At 38.2% G+C, this 18,577-nt stretch overlaps 1 protein-coding gene across 1 annotated transcript in view; it reads right to left on the bottom strand.

Moving 5' to 3' along the window:
• Window positions 1–12,560: 12,560 nt before the first annotated feature.
• Window positions 12,561–18,577, bottom strand: part of pxylp1.L (2-phosphoxylose phosphatase 1 L homeolog) — a 45,671-nt gene continuing 39,654 nt past the window's right edge. The window contains exons 4-7 of the mRNA XM_018263834.2: window positions 18,292–18,462; window positions 17,448–17,574; window positions 16,778–16,917; window positions 12,561–13,743 (exon numbers count right to left, since the gene is read on the bottom strand). Of these exons, the coding sequence (XP_018119323.1) occupies window positions 12,812–13,743; window positions 16,778–16,917; window positions 17,448–17,574; window positions 18,292–18,462 (1,370 nt within the window). The 3' untranslated portion in view covers window positions 12,561–12,811. The remainder of the gene's footprint in view (window positions 13,744–16,777; window positions 16,918–17,447; window positions 17,575–18,291; window positions 18,463–18,577) is intronic.

Here is an 18,577-nt window from a genome sequence, read left to right as displayed (position 1 = left end):
TAATTGAATCTCAGTCAGGAATGTAGAGGGTTATTACCCAAGCATGAGCGCTGCAAAATAAAACAGGTAAATATTAAAAAAAACACACATAAAATATAAAATGAAGGGTGTATTATTATTATTATTTTTATTAACATGTATTTATATAGCGCCAACATATTGCATAGCACTGTAAAGTAAATGTGATTATACAACTAAATCACATGAATTATATACATAGAACATATGGAGTTACATACATCACAATCAATACTGGTACAAAAGGTGAGGAAGGCCCTATGCAGAAAGAGCTTACACTCTAAAGGGAAGGGGGTAATACAGAAGCTGTGGGAGTGGGCAAGATCGAATTAAGTGGGTGAGAAATGTGGTACTGTATGTGGTGTTGCATTTGGTAGTTAAGCAGAGTGAGGGTAGGTTTCTCGAAAGAAGTGCGTTTTAAGAGATTTCTTGAAAGCAGAAAGGTTGGGAGAAAGTCGGACAGACCGTGGGAGAGCGTTCTAGAGGAGGGGTGCAGCCCTTGCAAAGTCTTGAATGCGAGCATGTGAGGAGGTAATGAGAGAAGAGTTGAGTAGCAGGTCGGTAGAGGAGCGTAGTAAGCGGTTGGGTGAGTATATTGAGCTGAGTTCAGAGATGTAGGGTGGGGCAGAGTTATGAAGTGCTTTGAATGTCAGGGTCATTAATTTGATTCTGAAAGGTAGCGGAAGCCAGTGCAGGGATTGACAGAATGGCGAGGCAGAGGAGGAGCGGTTGCTGAGGGGTATGAGCCTCGCAGCAGTGTTCATTATGGACTGGAGAGGTGACTGGAGGGGAAGAACAATTAAAAGAGAGTTACAGTAGTGTAGGCGTGATTGAGGTGTATACCTCAAACATACAATTTACTTACTAATACAGATATGGCATCCGGTAACCTGTTATCCAGAAAGCTCCAAATTACAGATTGGACAGTGTGTCAATACGCTGCTATGTGTCCTACTTGCATCTTAATAAAGATCTACAGTTCCCTTTTAATGCCTGTTTGTGGGATTCTGTGAGTGCCTGCTATTAAAGCCGAGTGCCTGAAATGATACAATCCCCAACTATTCTGAGCCCAATTATAGGCAATTTATAAAAACATTCGACTGCACGCATTTTAACACGTCAGAAACAATTGCGCTGAAATGGTGTGTGGGGGGAGAGAAATGCTGCATTATAGGTAAAAACATGTCGAATTGCAGCTGCTTTTGTATAGGATGGCCTTCATTGTTTATTACAGTGCTTTCTATAATACTATATACACATTTGAACTTCATTGGTATTCAAAATGCCGGAAGATTCACTCAGAATTCTTAAAATGGGTCTGTGCGTATTTTTATCTGATTTACATCCATTTGGAATGCTATTTGTATACTTTTAAAATGCCTAAGGCCTCATGCACAATAGGGTGAGTAAATATAAATGTACAAAGGGCATATTGTGTTATGTGAAAATCACTAAAATAAATTATATGTTTTCAGTATATATATCAGGGATTTACAGTTTGTTGCCCTACAGCTGTTTTTGAACTGCAACTAGCAGTATATCGCTAGGGAAAAGAGCTGATGGGAATTGTAATTCAAAGCCAGAAGAAAGGCCGGTGTTTTGATATCCTTGATGTCATTTTCCCAACTCCTCAAATGAGAACCCTCAGTCTTCCTACACTGATGTCTCCCCCTCTTTCTTTCTTAAAGGACAAGGAACCCTACGTTTTTTCCCTTGAGCTGGTACTTCTTTTAGGAAAGGAATGCACCCGTTTGTGGAAAGCAGTACTCTACTGATGCTATAAAAGTTCCCTAGGTGAGTAGTTTTTTTTTTTTTTTCAGAAGGTTCTGAAAAATTCCCTGAAGCAATATAAACACAGAATGAATTACCTGGAAATCATGCACTGATCATGTTACTGAACCCCATTTGATTTAATAGAAATAAAAAGGGGAAAGATCATATGTAAAGACTTGTGAGATCAGACTGAAGTTGATCAGAGTGGGGAATAAAGGGTTAAGAAGCAAGTAATTATGTTGTGACAGTTGCTTTAATTTACTGTAACTCATAGCTATAAGTCAATCATTGTATTGGCTGATGTAGTGGCCAAGATATCATGTTTGCACAGATAGACAAGGCTCCTGGCAGCTGAGTGCAGTTTAGCAGTGCTTTCATCCGGGTACGCAGGCTCCTCTTTATCTTTGCCCACGGCTTGTTCTTTACACTTGGGCTAGACAGCAAACAGTTCATTTTCCACTGCTCAGACTGCAAAATTTGACTCTTAAAAGGAGAACTAAACCCTAAAAATTAATGTGGCTAAAAATGACATATTTTATATACTGACCTTATTGCACCAGCCTAAAGTTTCAGCTTGTCAACAGCAGCAGGGGTGTTTCGCCAATGAGGCAAATTGAGGCTGTCGCCTCAGGCGGCAGCGCCCACTAGGTACCAGGGGCAGCAAAAATGCTGCTTCTGGCAGTTTAAGAGTGAATTTCCGGGGGAGGGGGGCAGCAGCAACTGCTGCTGCCTCAGGCGGCGGAGGGGCCAGGATCGCCCCTGAATAGCAGCAATGATCCAGGACTTCAGACTTGTCACAGGTGGTCACCATCTTGGAAAGTGTCTGTGACACTCACATGCTCAGTGGGCTCTGAGCAGCTGTTGAGAAGCTAAGCGTAGGGGTCGTCACAAATTATCAAGCAGAAAATGAGGTTTGTCTGTAATATAAGCTGATGTTACAGGGCTGGTACAGAAACCCAAAACATAATGTACAACATTTCTAGCTTCTCCTTAAATTCTCCAAAAAAACTCTAAGAAGATAACCGGATATTGAAATTGGATATGTCGGGTCACTACTAGGCCCCCCTATTCCTGAGTGTATTTATTACAATGCAACAAGAAAATCATTTTGGTTTCATACTGACTTATGAAGTTACAGTAGTTTAACCAGAGATAATAAACTAATGCATAAACAAGGTGAACTGCCTCTGGCGTGTTAGAACAATGTAGGTAAGGGAAGCCGGCAAGTCAGATCCGTAACTTCGGGATAAGGATTGGCTCTGAGGGCTGAGGGGTCGGGCCAGGACGGGACGCTGGGCCTTGGTCAGCTGACTTAGAACTGATGCCTCTCTCTTCACTTTTCTGCTGAGACTATTCTGGCTTACAGATAAAAATCAGTCCACTCTGTAGGGAGTTTGTGCACTGGTAATCTGATTATCTACCGTGCAAGAAGCAAGAAATTGGAAAGATTGAGTAGCCGGCACGTGTCTGAAAAGCAGGGACTAGTCCCTGTGTTTACTGTGTCAAACAAAAGGAACACAACATTTTGGGGACGGTCCCCTTCGTCAAGTTGCTTTATTGTTTTTTGTATACTCTCTAATAAGAGGTGCATGTGTGAGCTTTGTTTCCAACGATTGAGTAGTGTCAGTGCCCCTGTTTAGCTCAAGAAATAAAAAAAAACTGATTATATTGTGATTAAAACTGTATGTTCAGCACAAGTAATTTCAGCTGGGATATACTGCCCATTGCCCCTGTGTAAGTTTGCCAGGTCACTTGGCAAATCTGGTACAGGTATGGGATCCGTTATCCGAAAACCTGTAATCCATAAAGCTCCGAATTAAAGGCGGTCTCCCGAATTAAAGGCGGTCTCCCATAGACTCCATTTTATCCAAATAATCCAAAACAGTACATTGTACTCCATCCAAACTAAGATATAATTAATTAATTGGAAGCAAAACCAGCCTATTGGGTTTATTTAATGTTTAAATGATTTTCTAGTAAGAAGATCCAAATTATGGAAAGACAAGATCCCAAGCATTTTGGATAACAGGTCCCATACAAGTTCTAATAAACCTTAGCATCCTTCTCCTGCATGTTTAACTGTAATATTAATATGATATCAAATCAACTCTCCCCTACCTCCTCACTCCCCATGCGGCATCAGTGCTTTTATCAGGGAAGGGGGTTTGCAAAAGTCGAGTAAACTTGAGTAAAAAGAACAGTAGATTCACAAAAACATTAAAGGGGTGCTCTATAAGGCTACACATTTTCTTATTGCCACTTTATATTACTAATCTATTTACACCCTCTCCTATTCATATTCCAGTCTCTTATTCAAATCAGTGTATGGTTTCTAGGGTAATCTGGACCCTAGCAACTGAAATTGCAAACTGGAGATCTGCTGAATGAAAAGCTAAATAACTCAAAAAACACAAATAAAAAATGAAAACCATCTGTAAGTTGTCTCAAAATATCACTCTCTCTACAAACATTAACTCAAAGGTGAACAACCCCCTAATGCAATTTGTGAATATAGCAGTTTTGTACACATTGGACAGGGTTGGACTGGGCTGGCGGGACCCCAGGAAAAAACCTGGTGGGCCTGGTGGACCCCGCAGATTCCCTCCACTCCCAATCATGGAAAAAGAATGTAACGTACACGGGTGAGCAGGCCCATAGGGGTGTAAAGGCAGGTGGGCATTGGGTTTGATTGCATCTGGGGTGGGGGAGAATCTTGGTGTACAACTTGAAACTTGCTAATACAGTAGAACCCCCATTTTACGTTTTTCAGGGGACCAGAAAAAAATGGTGAAAAATCCAGGAAAATGTAAAATCAAGGAAATGTGTTACACATAATTTATAGGTGTGACCACAAACAACAATGTAAAATGAGGGAAAACTTGAAATCAGGGGATGTAAACTTAAGGTTCCATTGTAATGTCAAACTCCAGGAAGATGAAGTTAAACTGGCGAAATTACTTTACTCCAGCTTTTTGAGAAAGATTTGATTATGTTTTTTTGGTTAACATTTTCTCCAATTTTACACTAAATTAATTATCAAGCAATTTCTGTGATTCCCCTCACCCAGATGCATGATGTGCAGTCCCAAGGCAAGAGGATTTAACCTTCTGAGTGGCAGCAGCTCTTTATCTATGCTGTGCCAGGGTTTACATGGCAATATGTAGTGCAGCACATCAAAGTCCCTGCAAATGTAGAATGTATGGTGTCGTAGCTTACAGGAGAAACATACATAGTAACATAGCTTGAAAAAAAGACAAGTCCATCAAGTTCAACCTTTTAAGTCTATATATAACCTGCCTAACTGCCAGTTGATCCAGAGGAAGACAAAAACCCCATTTGAAACCTAGTCCCTGGATCACCTTGTACTATGAACTGTAGTCCATAACCCTGTATTCCCTCACTTGCTAAAAAGCCATCCAACCCCTTCTTAAAGCTAATCTAATCTAATGTATCAGTCTGTACAACTGATTCAGGGAGAGAATTCCACATCTTCACAGCTCTCACTGTAAAAAAAAACCCTTCCGAATATTAAGACAGAACCTCCTTTCTTCTAAAAGGAATGGGTGCCCTCTTGTCAGCTGGAAGGACCTACTAGTAAATATATATTTTAATACTGAAACCAGTGTGAGAATTTTGTAAATGTGCTCCTCCTTGTCCTACAGTACCCCCAACCAAATCTCCTCCCCCATTTTCCCTTTCTTTGCCCACTATCTCATCTAACCTGTCTTCCACTGAATCCTTTACTGAACCCTCCCCCCAGGCCTAGCTTAAAATCTCCTACAACCCTCTAGCCATCTTCTCCCCCAAAGCAGCTGCACCATCATCGTTGAGGTGCAGCCCATCCCTAGCAAAGAGCCTGTAGCCAACTGACAAATCAGTACAGTTCTCCAAAAACCCAAAACCCTCCTCCCTACACCAATCCTCGGCCACACATTAACCTCCCTAAGCTCCCGCTGTCTTCTTAACATAGCTCATGGCACAGGTAATATCTCTGAGAAAATTACCTTAGAAGTCCTTGCCCGTAACTTTACCCTTCGTTTTTTAAAATCATTCTTGAGGACTTCACCACCTCCTCTAACTTTGTCATTGAGATCAGATCAAACAGATCTGTCAGAAATCCCTATGACAATCTGAACTTGGTGTACCTTGCTATTACTTTGCTGGAGTAATAACATCACTTACTGAAAGGTAAAATTATGCAGCAGAAACACTGACACCCCAACTAACTGACACTGAAAGTAACTGTTATTAGCAGAATATCTGCTGTTTATGTTGTATATACAAATGGGCACACATATTGATTGTCTTTTTTAATAGAAATTGAGTTACATAGAGCAACTTTGAGGCTACGTTTCAGTGGTCAGACTGTAGATGGCGGTATAACAACATATCTTATTTCTGCTGATCATTTGAGTTAACCCACAAAATCTAAACCCTAATTTACATATTACGGTTTGAGAAAAATATAAGATTTGCACCCCTGCACCACCCAATACTGCCTATCAAACCGAGCAAGATGGCACCCACAACGCTGCTGCTCTGCTTTGTAAACAAGTTAGATATGGGGGTGCGTGTGGTGTTATCCTGAGGGATGAAGGAGGGCTCTCCAGGTGGTCGAGGTTTTTGACACGTATAATTCGGCTGAATCTAAATCTTGCAAAAAGTGCTGGGATTCATCCAAATCATGAACTGATGGTGGCTTGGTGCATTCTTACTTTTTTGGTTCAAGCAATCCTTCGACACTCAACATATATTTAGTCCCCTAGACAACCAAAAACAAACTGGTTTTGTACAAATATATATATTTCTGACCACTTTCCTTACTTTTAAGGGCTCATATTTGAAAATATTTTCCTCCCTACGGATATTTTCCCATATTTAATTCTCTGCTAAAATCAAGTCGTTATATACAATTCCATTAACGCATTCGCATAAAAAGCCACTGATCCTCTTAATGTTTAAAACAAGAAATAAGCAACACTCTTTTTTTTGAAAATGCTGTTTTATTGGTACCAATATACTCTAATGCCGTTTCAAAAATAAATAATAAAAAAGCACAAAAGACTTGCTGTACACATCAAGAAAATGCTATAAAAACAGACTGAAGTACCAACGCTCTAGTCTAGCGGACAGACAGTAGAAATGAACAGCCTGTAAGCATTTAAGCCTTTTCAGGACATTGGTTAAACCAGAAACGTAACGTTACAAAGTTTGTTTCATTATTAAATTGACATTTTCAGGGAATGATCAAGTAGGTTCAAGAATGTACAATGGTTCATTTCACACTGATTATTCTCCATTACTGAGGCAGAGGCATCGACATCTGTGTAAATAATACTCCTAATAATTAAGAAGTTAAATGTTTTGTAGTTCAGAAATGGTGAATGATTTACCTGTGATAAAAAATGAGGAGAGATTCTTGGACTAAATTATCTTGAGTGCAAGTCTCCCTTTCCAGGTCCAGACCATAATTTGACTGTGTGATTAGTGAGTAATCCAGGGTCGCAACAATAAAGCAGATACTTACACTAAATTGCTATGAAGACAAGTAACACAACAAACGGGAGCAGACACAGAGGCTTAGTTAAGTGTTATTGTATGACTGTCAGGAAACTGACATGTACTTTAATTCTTGAGCTGAATCATAGCGAGCTTTACAAACTACAAAAAAAAACACCAAACGCATCCACTTCCTGGAACATATTTTTTTGTGTAGAATTTCTGTGGTGTTTATACAAATGGCCTGTCACTGTGCTCAGACTTATCTGTGCATACTTCCTGTCAGTTTAAAAGTGAAAGTGAAAGCTTACTGTTGTGTAATGCCGGCATGACTCTGCTAATAAAGCACTGTTATACTCTACTCATCCTCGGCAACCCAAACATAACAATTTCTGTTAACTGGTTTTAAATAAATACTGATTAAGTTGTGTGTTTTTCTAACACATGGAGGGTGGGATGTTGGGCGTTACAACAAATGTAAAAGATTCTAAGGAAAAAAAATCCCAAATAATACGGATATGTTAGCTAACCCCTCGTTATTGGGGTGATAATAATCAATTTCGGGCCCATCTAAGCCTTATTTCATGTTCGTTATTAGAATTAAGTTTAAAAATTCAGGAGTGGATCTAATGTCAAGAGGTTAGTTGACATTTCTGATAAAATGCAGTTGGCCAAGAACATTTTCTAGGTGACCACTGATGCCAACGCAAATTTCCTTTCTGTCCTGCCATACAAACTGCCCACATTTAATAGAAGGGAGCGAGAGGCTCCTGAAAGATTTGGTCTTTTTTTTTCTGCACAATAAAATTTTTGTAGGTACCGTGTGTATACTCGCATCCAATAGCCTCTGTGCCATGTTCTATCCATTGGAATAAAATGGCAATGTCTACCATTTCTGGGAGTTAAATTGTATTGATATAGGTACATTGTATTGATTTCTTAGTTACTTGCAGTACCACTTATGCCCAGCACCAAACATATTCCATAAGCTTTAAAAGACAATGATATGTACAGATTCACGGTGCAGACAAAACAGGATTCCCAGAAGCACCAGTATGCACACAAATGACTCTCTATTGGTTTGGAATGTTGTCGTTAACCTGAAAATACTTTCATTGCTCCCACAGAGCCGTCATTTCTAACACTATGCAATGACCCACTCCTCATAACACTACTGATATTTCATGATACCTTCTTGGATGTCTGACATTGGATGGCTTTATATTAGGCAATAACATATAAACATCTAAGTAAACAACAAGAGGCATTATTTAATGCAATGAAAGTACCCAATAATATACAGTAAAAAAAAACAAATTTCCCATTATTTCAAGCAATGTCCAGATTACAGTAGCTCAGGTGCTTGATGTACTAGTATTTAAAAATATTTGCACATAAAACTGCTACAAAGGTCTATGTGAGATACCAGATGGCCTGGAAACCTGATGTAAAAACACTCACTTTATATTACTAATAGAAAAATAAACCGGCTGAGTCAGTTCATCACTATGAGATTTTTCACAAAGTGAAAGCACCAAATAACCATGATATATTTACAAAGTATAGTTTTCCCATACCATTAAACTTAGTTTGTTATAACGAGTTTCAGAGCTGCCATTGAGTGTGGGCAATTGGGACTGCATTTGGGGTCCTGTTAAATTTTAGGCTTAGGGCCCTGGGCAGCAACACTTTTTTTTTCTTAATATTTGGGCCCTCATCCCTGGGAAGGCAAGGCAATAGTCTGGAAACTATTTAGTTGTACAGGGCCCAAACCATTTAGTTGTACAGGGTCTCAACCATTTAGTTGTACAGGGCCCCAACCTTTTAGTTGTAGAGGGCCCCAATCATTTAGTTGTACAGGGCCCCAATCATTTAGTTGTACAGGGTCCCAACTATTTAGTTGTACAGGGTCCCAACCATTTAGTTGTACAGGGCCTCAACCATTTAGTTGTACAGGGCCCCAACCATTTAGTTGTACAGGGCCTAAACATTTAGTTGTAGAGGCCCCAACCATTTAGTTGTAGAGGCCCCAACCATTTAGTTGTACAGGGCCTTGACCATTTAGTTGTAGAGGGCCCCAACCATTTAGTTGTACAGGGCCTAACCATTTAGTTGTAGAGGCCCCAACCATTTAGTTGTACAGGGCCTAACCATTTAGTTGTAGAGGGCCCCAACCATTTAGTTGTACAGGGCCTCAACCCTTTAGTTGTACAGGGCCCCAACCATTTAGTTGTACAGGGCCTAAACATTTAGTTGTAGAGGCCCCAACCATTTAGTTGTAGAGGGCCTTACCATTTAGTTGTAGAGGCCCCAACCATTTAGTTGTACAGGGCCTAACCATTTAGTTGTAGAGGGTCCCAACGTAGTAGAGGGCCCCAACCATTTAGTTGTACAGGGCCTAACCATTTAGTTGTAGAGGGTCCCAATGTAGTAGAGGGCCCCAACCATTTAGTTGTACAGGGCCCAACCATTTAGTTGTAGAGGGCCCCAACCATTTAGTTTTACAGGCCTCAAGAATTTTGATGGCAGACCTGAGCAGCACTGTTGTCAAGGACCATTCATCCATGTTTGGGTAACAGATCATACCACTGTCTCTTTATTGGGTAGGTGATCTTCTAAATACTTTAAATATAAGAACAGTTGTATGACAGACCGTGCCTCCACCAAAAATGAAAAAAATGTGTCCCTGCTGATTCAAAATAGCTTTTCATTAATTTATAGGGACTAAATAGATGCCGAAATCTGTTATTGACACGGGTGTTTGGATCAAGATGGTCCTGTAATGGACAGGTTTTCTGTCTCAGGGCAAAACTCGATAGCAGCCATGTTAGTGATGTGACAGCATACAGTACTTACCTGGTTTGTCGTCAACACAGCAATAATACATTAAAGAACTATTGCAAAAATAAATTGTTTTATTTTTGCAATAGTTCCCCTTTAACATAAAGTTAAAAACATATCCTGTTTACAAACTGGGATTACTTTAGATGCATTTCCTCTTTCAAGGGCTTTAAATGATGTAGATAATGATATTCTGATATTTTGCATTGTTTTCTAGTTATTTAGCCTTTTAATTCAGCAGCTCTCCAGTTTGCAATTTCAGTAATCTGGTTGCTAGATTCCAAATTACCCTAACAACCATGCATTGATTTGAATAAGAATCTGGAATATAAATAGGAGAGGGTCTAAATGGACTGAATAACAATAAATTTGTAGCTTTACAGAGATCTGCTTTTTAGATGGTGCCAGTGACCCACATTTAAAAGCTGGAAAGAGTCTGAAGAAGAGGGTAAATAATTGAAAAACTATAAAAATAAAATAAATGAAGGCCAACTGAAAAGTTGCTTAGAATTAGCTACTCTATAACATAGTAAAAGTTAACTTAAAGGTTAACCACCCCTTTAAATTGCAAATAAAGCAAACCTTGTTGTCTGGTTAACGTCAAATCTGCATTGCTAATAATATTACAGTCATATTACTTTTCCACTGAGAGTAGTAACATAGTGTTTTTGTAACCACAAGCAAGTGCTGAGTCAATCAATAAGGAAAATTCCACTCATGTAGAAATACAGATATGCAAAGAGAGTATGTGAACAGGGTCAGCAATGCCATCATACAATTTAAGGCTTATTAAAGGATAAGTAAACCTTTAATATAAGTGAATGTTAAATTGACGAGGGTGCTACTCTAAGCACTTTTTTAATTTACATTCATTATTTATTTTTCTTTAATTCCAAGATATTAAGGGATATATGTACTGTTACAAAAGTGTCACCTGCTGGTCAGTTTCCAACCAGTCTGAACACCAGGTCGACAAGGAAGTTGTCAGGAGAAAGAAAGAGGCTGCTCTGATGTTCTTCTGCTTAGGAAAAAAAATTAAAAACCTTAGCTTTTTATTCAGCAACTCTACAGTTTGCAATCTCAGCAATCTGGTTGCTAGGATCCAATTTACCATAGGAACCATGTATTCATCTGAATAAGAGACTGGAATATAATTAAGGGACAGTCTGAATAGTAATATGAGTAATAAAAACTCACAATAACATCACATGTGTAGTCTTCCAGAGCCTTTGTTTCTAGATGGGGTCAGTAACCCCTATTTTAAAGCCGGAAAGAGTCAGAAGCAGAAAGCAAATAATTTAAAAATTATACAAAATAAATAATGAAGCCCAACTGAAAAGTTGCTTACACTTGGTCATTCTATAACATACTAAAACTTAACTTAAAGGAGTTGTGCACCTTCAAACTAACTTTTAGTATGATGTAGAGAGTGATATTCTGAGACAATTTGCAATTGGTTTTCATTTTTTATTATTTGTGGTTTTCAAGTTATTTCACTTTTTATTCAGTAGCTCTCCAGTTCACAATTTCAGCAATCTGTTTGCTAGGGTCTAAATTAACCTAGCAACCATGCATTGATTTGAATTAGAGACTGGAATATAAATAGAAGAAGATCTGAATAGAAAGATAAGGAATAAAAAGTAGCAATAACTATACAGTACATGTGTAGCCTTGCAGAACATTTGTTTTTTAGGTGGGGTCAGTGACCCCCATTTGAAAATTGTAAAGAGTAAGAAGAAGAATTCAAAAACTATAAAAAATAAAAAGTGATGGCCTGAAAAGTTGCTTAGATTTAGCCATTCTATAACATAAAAGTTAACGTAAAGGGAAACTGTCATGGGAAATATTTTAATTGCATAACGCATCAGTTAATAGTGCTGCTCCAGCAGAATTCTGCACTGAAATCCAATTCTGAAAAGAGCAAACAGATTTTTTTATATTCAATTTTGAAATCTGACATGGGGCTAGACATTTTGTCAGTTTCCCAGCTGCGCCCAGTCATGTGACTTGTGCCTGCACTTCAGAATGGAACTGCTTTCTGGCAGGCTGTTATTTCTGATACTTAATGTAACTGAATGAGTCTCAGTGGGATTTGGCTTTTACTATTGAGTGCTGTTCTTGGATCCACCAGGGAGCTGTTATCCGGTTACCTTCCCATTGTTCTGTTAGGCTGCTGTGGGGGTTGATATCACTCCAACTTGCAGTACAGCAGTAAAGAGTGACTGAAGTTTATCAGAGCACAAGTCACATGACTGGGGCAGCTGGAAAACTGACATATGTCTAGCCACATGTCAGATATCAAAATTTAATATAAGAAAAATCTGTTTGGATTTCAGTGCAGAATTCTGCTGGAGAAGCAATATTAACTGATGCTTTTTGAGAAAATGACAGTATCCCTTTAAAGGTAAACCACCACTTTAATATATTGGAATTAAAGAAAAATAAATAATGAATGTAAATTACAAAAGTGCTTAGAACAGCACCCTCGTCAATTTTCCATTCACTTGTTTTAATGGTTTACTTATCCTTTAAGGGAAAGCAAATTCTCCACCTACTCGTACCATACTAAAAAGCTGTATTCGTATAAAACCATGGCAGAAAGGAAACAGTACCTAATACTGATGTTACGGACAAGGAATGACTGAGACCTATCAAATTGTTTTTTACATTATGTCGAACCTCAAAACAATCTCTGATGACAAGCATCGTAGTATCCTGTGCTATTAAGTGACAAAAACATTTCCTTCTGGATAAAAGTGCTGAATTTTTTCAGGGGACACAGAGGACGCCTTGAACTCCTTTGCTGATCTCGACAGAAAGAGGTCTGAAATGTAACATCTTCCCCGTTATACAGAACCCTTACATAGTGATCGCTTGCTTTGTCTGGGTCGTGCCACAGTTCAAAAACTAAGCGAGCAGCAAACCTTGGGAATCTGGCTTCTTTGAGACCCAGAGCACTCAAAACAGGGGAGAGGGTCACATCATGGGCGGCATACAAAGCAAAAATCTCTTCCCTTTTGCCTCCTGCAATATGGAGCATTCTGTTGGCCGTCTGGTTTAAAAGAGGGTGGGTTGCCATTAGAGCATATTTGAAATAAAGTTGTTTTTCGTGCCTTTCTTTTTCATCTTCCAGTTGATGTGTCTTGATGACTTTAAAGTGCTCCAAGTCAATGCAGCCATTCTTGGTACAAGGAAAGCTTGCGTTGTGGCAAAAATTACACAGTAACGAGTCTATAGGGTTCGAGGCCCTTAACTGCCTGGTGGGGATACCTACTATTTTGGCCATGTTTATGTAGGTCTTCTCGAGGAGGTTGTTCTTCACTCGTAAACTGTACTGGCGACGTTGCTCTTCTTCTAGAAAATGGTTCCTCATCGGGCAGTCACAGTGGTTAGAGCAAAATATTGTACTCCATTGGTGCTTAATGTTTATTTTCTTCCAGTCAAAATTAGGTAGAAAGCTGTAGAGCAGGGCCAGCCCACTTTGCAATGTCCTGCTTTTTCCAGTGGATTCAAAATAGAGATGCTTTGCAGTCCACGCGCTTGGGAGAAGTCGGTGTTTCTTCAAGTAGATTTCCTTTAACAGCTGCCCATTTCGGAGATGCTGCACCACACCTGTAAATTTGCATTAATGAATCTAATGTTATTTATATATATATATATATCTATATATACGCAAACGCCATGAATGTAAATGATATCCTTATAAACGGTGACTAGTAATGTCAATAGTTATAAATGGTGAGTAGTGATGTCCTTTTTGTCACATGACGTTCTAAAACTTGTGTATTATAATAAATAAAGTACCCCTTGTTAGAAAATATAACGATATTAGAAGTAAAATCGGGGTTCCATGACCTGTATAAAAGCACACGGCCTTTGGCCTTTTTCTTTTATATGGTCATGGAACTCCTCTGTGACTTATAATATCCTTACTTTTTACAATAAGTGGTACTTTATTCACTATATATTATACACAAGAGCCATGAATATCCTGTAAACTATATCCTTATAAACAGTGCGTAGTGAGGTCATTGGTTATAATCGGAGCTTATTGATGTCATTTCTGTAACATGATTCACTAAAACTTGTGTATTATAATAAATAAAGTACCCTCTGTTGCAAAATACAAGGATATTAAAAGTCACCACAGAATTCCATGCATGTATAAAAGCACGAGGCCGAAGGCAACTTATAACTTATAATATCATTATATTTTACAATGGGGGGGCATTATTCATACACACATTGCACTATTCTCCTGACTTTACATCAGGTAGCAGTGACATTTTAGGGATTCCCTGAAGTCTGCCATGGAAATCACAATATTTATTCAGGTTGGATAGTGCCACACAGGAGACCATTTCTACCTCTCCTATCATTTTATTTCCTGGGCTAAAAAAAGACATCCTTATAGATCTACATAAGCCTGATGGCTACACATTTTACAGCAGAATTGTGCATTGTACAGGGTACATTCCTTTGCGAACATAGATTTATTGTGTCTTTCTATAAAGGCTACAGGATAAACCACAGAGTTATGAACAGTGCCATTTATAGCTCCATTTGACCGCCCATGCCCATTTTGCGATGGAATTAGTAATGCACTAGATGGCCCTTAGTTGGTGATAAGAAACTTGCAGTGAGACAATGGCTAAAGCTGCCTATAAACCAATAGCTACTCATTAGGCAACGTTGAAAAGTGAGCAGATGCCCAATTTAGCTACACATAACCAAATCAGGCTGATACACTCCCAGCCATTAATGAATCCTAAAATAGGCTTATGTTGACCTCGCTCACCTATACAGTCTGCACTAGTGATGTGCGGGTCCCACCAGTACCCGACCCTAACCCGCGCTCCTTTTATAGACCCGTGCCCACTCCACCAATGACGTCGCAAAAGGTGCAGGGCAAGCAGGTGCGCATCTATAAAAATGTAAGTCAGAAGTCAGAAGCCGGCAGTGCAAGGTGGTGGGCGGGGAGTGCAGGAAGAAGAGCTCAACTTGGACCCCAAATGGGGTCGACCCAAACCCGTGGGTCCTGCTGGTATCAGACCGGCTCGCACATAGATAGATAGATAGATAGATAGATAGATAGATAGATAGATAGATAGATAGATAGATAGATAGATGATAGATAGATGATAGATAGATAGATAGATAGATAGATAGATAGATAGATGATACAGTAAATAGATGATACAGTAGATAGATAGATGATAGATAGATAGATAGATAGATAGATAGATAGATAGATGATAGATAGATAGATAGATAGATAGATAGATAGATAGATAGATAGATAGATAGATAGATAGATAGATAGATAGATAGATAGATAGATAGATAGATAGATAGATAGATAGATAGATAGATAGATAGAATAGATAGATAGATAGATAGATAGATAGATAGATAGATAGATAGATGATAGATAGATAGATAGATAGATAGATAGATAGATAGATAGATAGATAGATAGATAGATAGATAGATGATACAGTAGATAGATGATACAGTAGATAGATAGATAGATAGATGATAGATAGATAGATAGATAGATAGATAGATAGATAGATAGATAGATGATAGATAGATATGATGAGATAGATAGATGATAGATAGATAGATAGATAGATGATAGATAGATAGATAGATAGATGATAGATAGATGATAGATAGATAGATAGATAGATAGATAGATAGATAGATAGATAGATAGATAGATAGATGATAGATAGATGATACAGTAAATAGATGATACAGTAGATAGATAGATGATAGATAGATAGATAGATAGATAGATAGATGATAGATAGATAGATAGATAGATAGATAGATAGAATAGATAGATAGATAGATAGATAGATAGATAGATAGATAGATAGATAGATAGATAGATAGATAGATAGATAGATAGATAGATAGATAGATAGATAGATGATAGATAGATAGATAGATGATACAGTAGATAGATGATACAGTAGATAGATAGATAGATAGATAGATAGATGATAGATAGATAGATAGATAGATAGATAGATAGATGATAGATAGATATGATGAGATAGATAGATGATAGATAGATAGATAGATAGATATCTGGCAATTTTTCAGTGAGATATCAGTTGGGCAACCTGCTGGAAGACTCCAATACAATGACCAATAAGCTGCAGAGTCTGGAGGGGCCATTTCAGCCTGTGTATGGCCACCATAAAGAAACAGGATGATCTAGTTACACTTAATAAAACAGATAGGAATACATTTACATTGGACTATTAATTAGGGATGCATTAAATCCACTATTTTGGGATTCAGCCAAGCCACCGAATTCTTTTGTGAAAGATTTGGCTGAATACTGAACCAAATCCGAATTTGCTTATGCAAATTAGATAAGGGAAAAGGAGTGCAGCTGAATACTGAACTGAATCCGGATTCAGTGAATCCCTACTATTAATATGTCCATTAGGTAAACCCACAAGGAATATAATAACATGGAGGGGTAATGGTCCTTTATATTAAAATTCACTGTATGTGTATTTGTAATTCATTTTGCTCATCAGTATACCAACTGCGTACTTTGAACTTCAAAGACCATACATCGTTGTACCTTCTTTTTTGATATTTTAGGGAGCCCACGTCCTCCTACCTGTCTGAGTCAGCTCTCCCATTTCACACAAGATGTGGTTGGGTAAGCGAGGTAAGCTGCTCAAGGTACCCTCCATTTGTGCTTCTACTCCTCTTGACATATGGCTAATAAAATCTGTCAAGTGAGGATGAGATGGTTTCCTAAAACATAAAAACATAATCATAAAATAATTCCTTAGCTACCAGACTAATTGAAGGATTAGAAAAGGAAATGCAAAAACTAAAACATCAACAAAATACATAAAGAGCATATTTTGATTCTGTCCCTGTTTTTTTTTTAAAAATGTTCGTACAGATATAGGATCCATTATCCAGAAACCTCCAAATTACAGGAAGGTTGTCTCCCATCGACTTCATTTTAACTAAATCATTCAAAATGTTAAAACATATTTCCTTTTTCTCTGTAGTATTAACATAGTATCCCAACTAAGATATAATTAATCCTTATAGGCGTGAAAACAATCCTATTAGGTTTATGTAATGCATAAATTAATTTTTAGTAGACTTAAGGTATGAAGTTCTAAATTAAGGAAAGACCTCTTATCTGGAAAACCCCAGGTCCCGAGCATCATACCTGTATAGTATTATGCACAAACACAAAGAATCATATAGTTACAGAATTAATATTACATTGTCTTAATACTGGGGATCATGTTTTTTAAGTACTTTACCTGGTTGGTTCAAGGACACAGTCAATATCGGGTCTCTTGGTTTTAGGAATGGCATATAACGGATACCGGTCTCCGTGCCGGATTATTACTTGTACAGACAATAACTTTAAATTGGGAGGTGCATGGCCTGTTTGAATGAGAACAATGTTCTTTAAAGCATACCTCTATTATTAAATGAGAACAATTTACTCAAATTCAGTATTCCAAATCTCCCCAGGTGTTGTTATGTTTACAGCGATACAGTTAAGTAATTTAGAAACCTTTGGCAATAAATAAATACATATATAAATATATATATATATATATATATATAAGTGCAAAATAATAATTATTCTTGCCAGTTATCAGGGAGCAGATCCTTTGTGTACCCCCTGTCACTGCTTTGTCTGCCCACCCAGAATGTACAGTGGTTTCAATTAGAGATGCACCGAATCCACTATTTGGAATTCGGCCGAATCCCCGAATCCTTGGTAAAAGATTCTACCAAATACCGAATCGATGCAAATTAGGGGCAGGAAAGGAAAAAATGGAAAAAAAATCTTTTTATATGACGAAAAGTCGTGATTTCCCTCCACTAATTTACATATGCAAATTAGGATTCGGTGTGGCCAGGCACAAGGATTCTGTACTGAATCCTGGATTTAGTGCATCCCTAGTTTCGATGTATTACAATCCGGTCAGTCCAAAGCAATACAATCTCTGCCCTGCAATAACTGGCAGGATTTGCAACTGGTGGACTGGCAACAAACAATATGATTATATATTATTTTGATGGTTTATAATATAGATTGAGATAATATTTAGCCATTGTTTTTATATTTTCATCAATGCGGTAAAACAATACCTTCCATGCTTTTTTCTTTTGCTCCTGGAGTATTGCAATAGAGATTTGCTTCATAGAGTGGATCTAATGCAGGGGGCTCTGTCAAAGGCTCAGGCATTATTCTTTTCCGATTTTTGGCACTCAGACCTTCCCCTCTGACTTGATCAGCCGGGATCAGACGCACAGGGAACTCTGGTAACAAAAGAATTTACATAAATGTTGGTTATTGCCACACTTCCAACCCTAACTGGCAAGTCACCCGTATTTAAAGACCTGAACCACCCATATCTGATGTCACAAAGGGGGT

This window comes from Xenopus laevis, chromosome 5L, assembly GCF_017654675.1.
Source record: "Xenopus laevis strain J_2021 chromosome 5L, Xenopus_laevis_v10.1, whole genome shotgun sequence".
Taxonomy (NCBI): Eukaryota; Metazoa; Chordata; class Amphibia; order Anura; family Pipidae; genus Xenopus; species Xenopus laevis.
The sequence above is the reverse complement of the archived record's forward strand: the minus strand, read 5'-3'. Positions and strand labels throughout refer to the sequence as shown.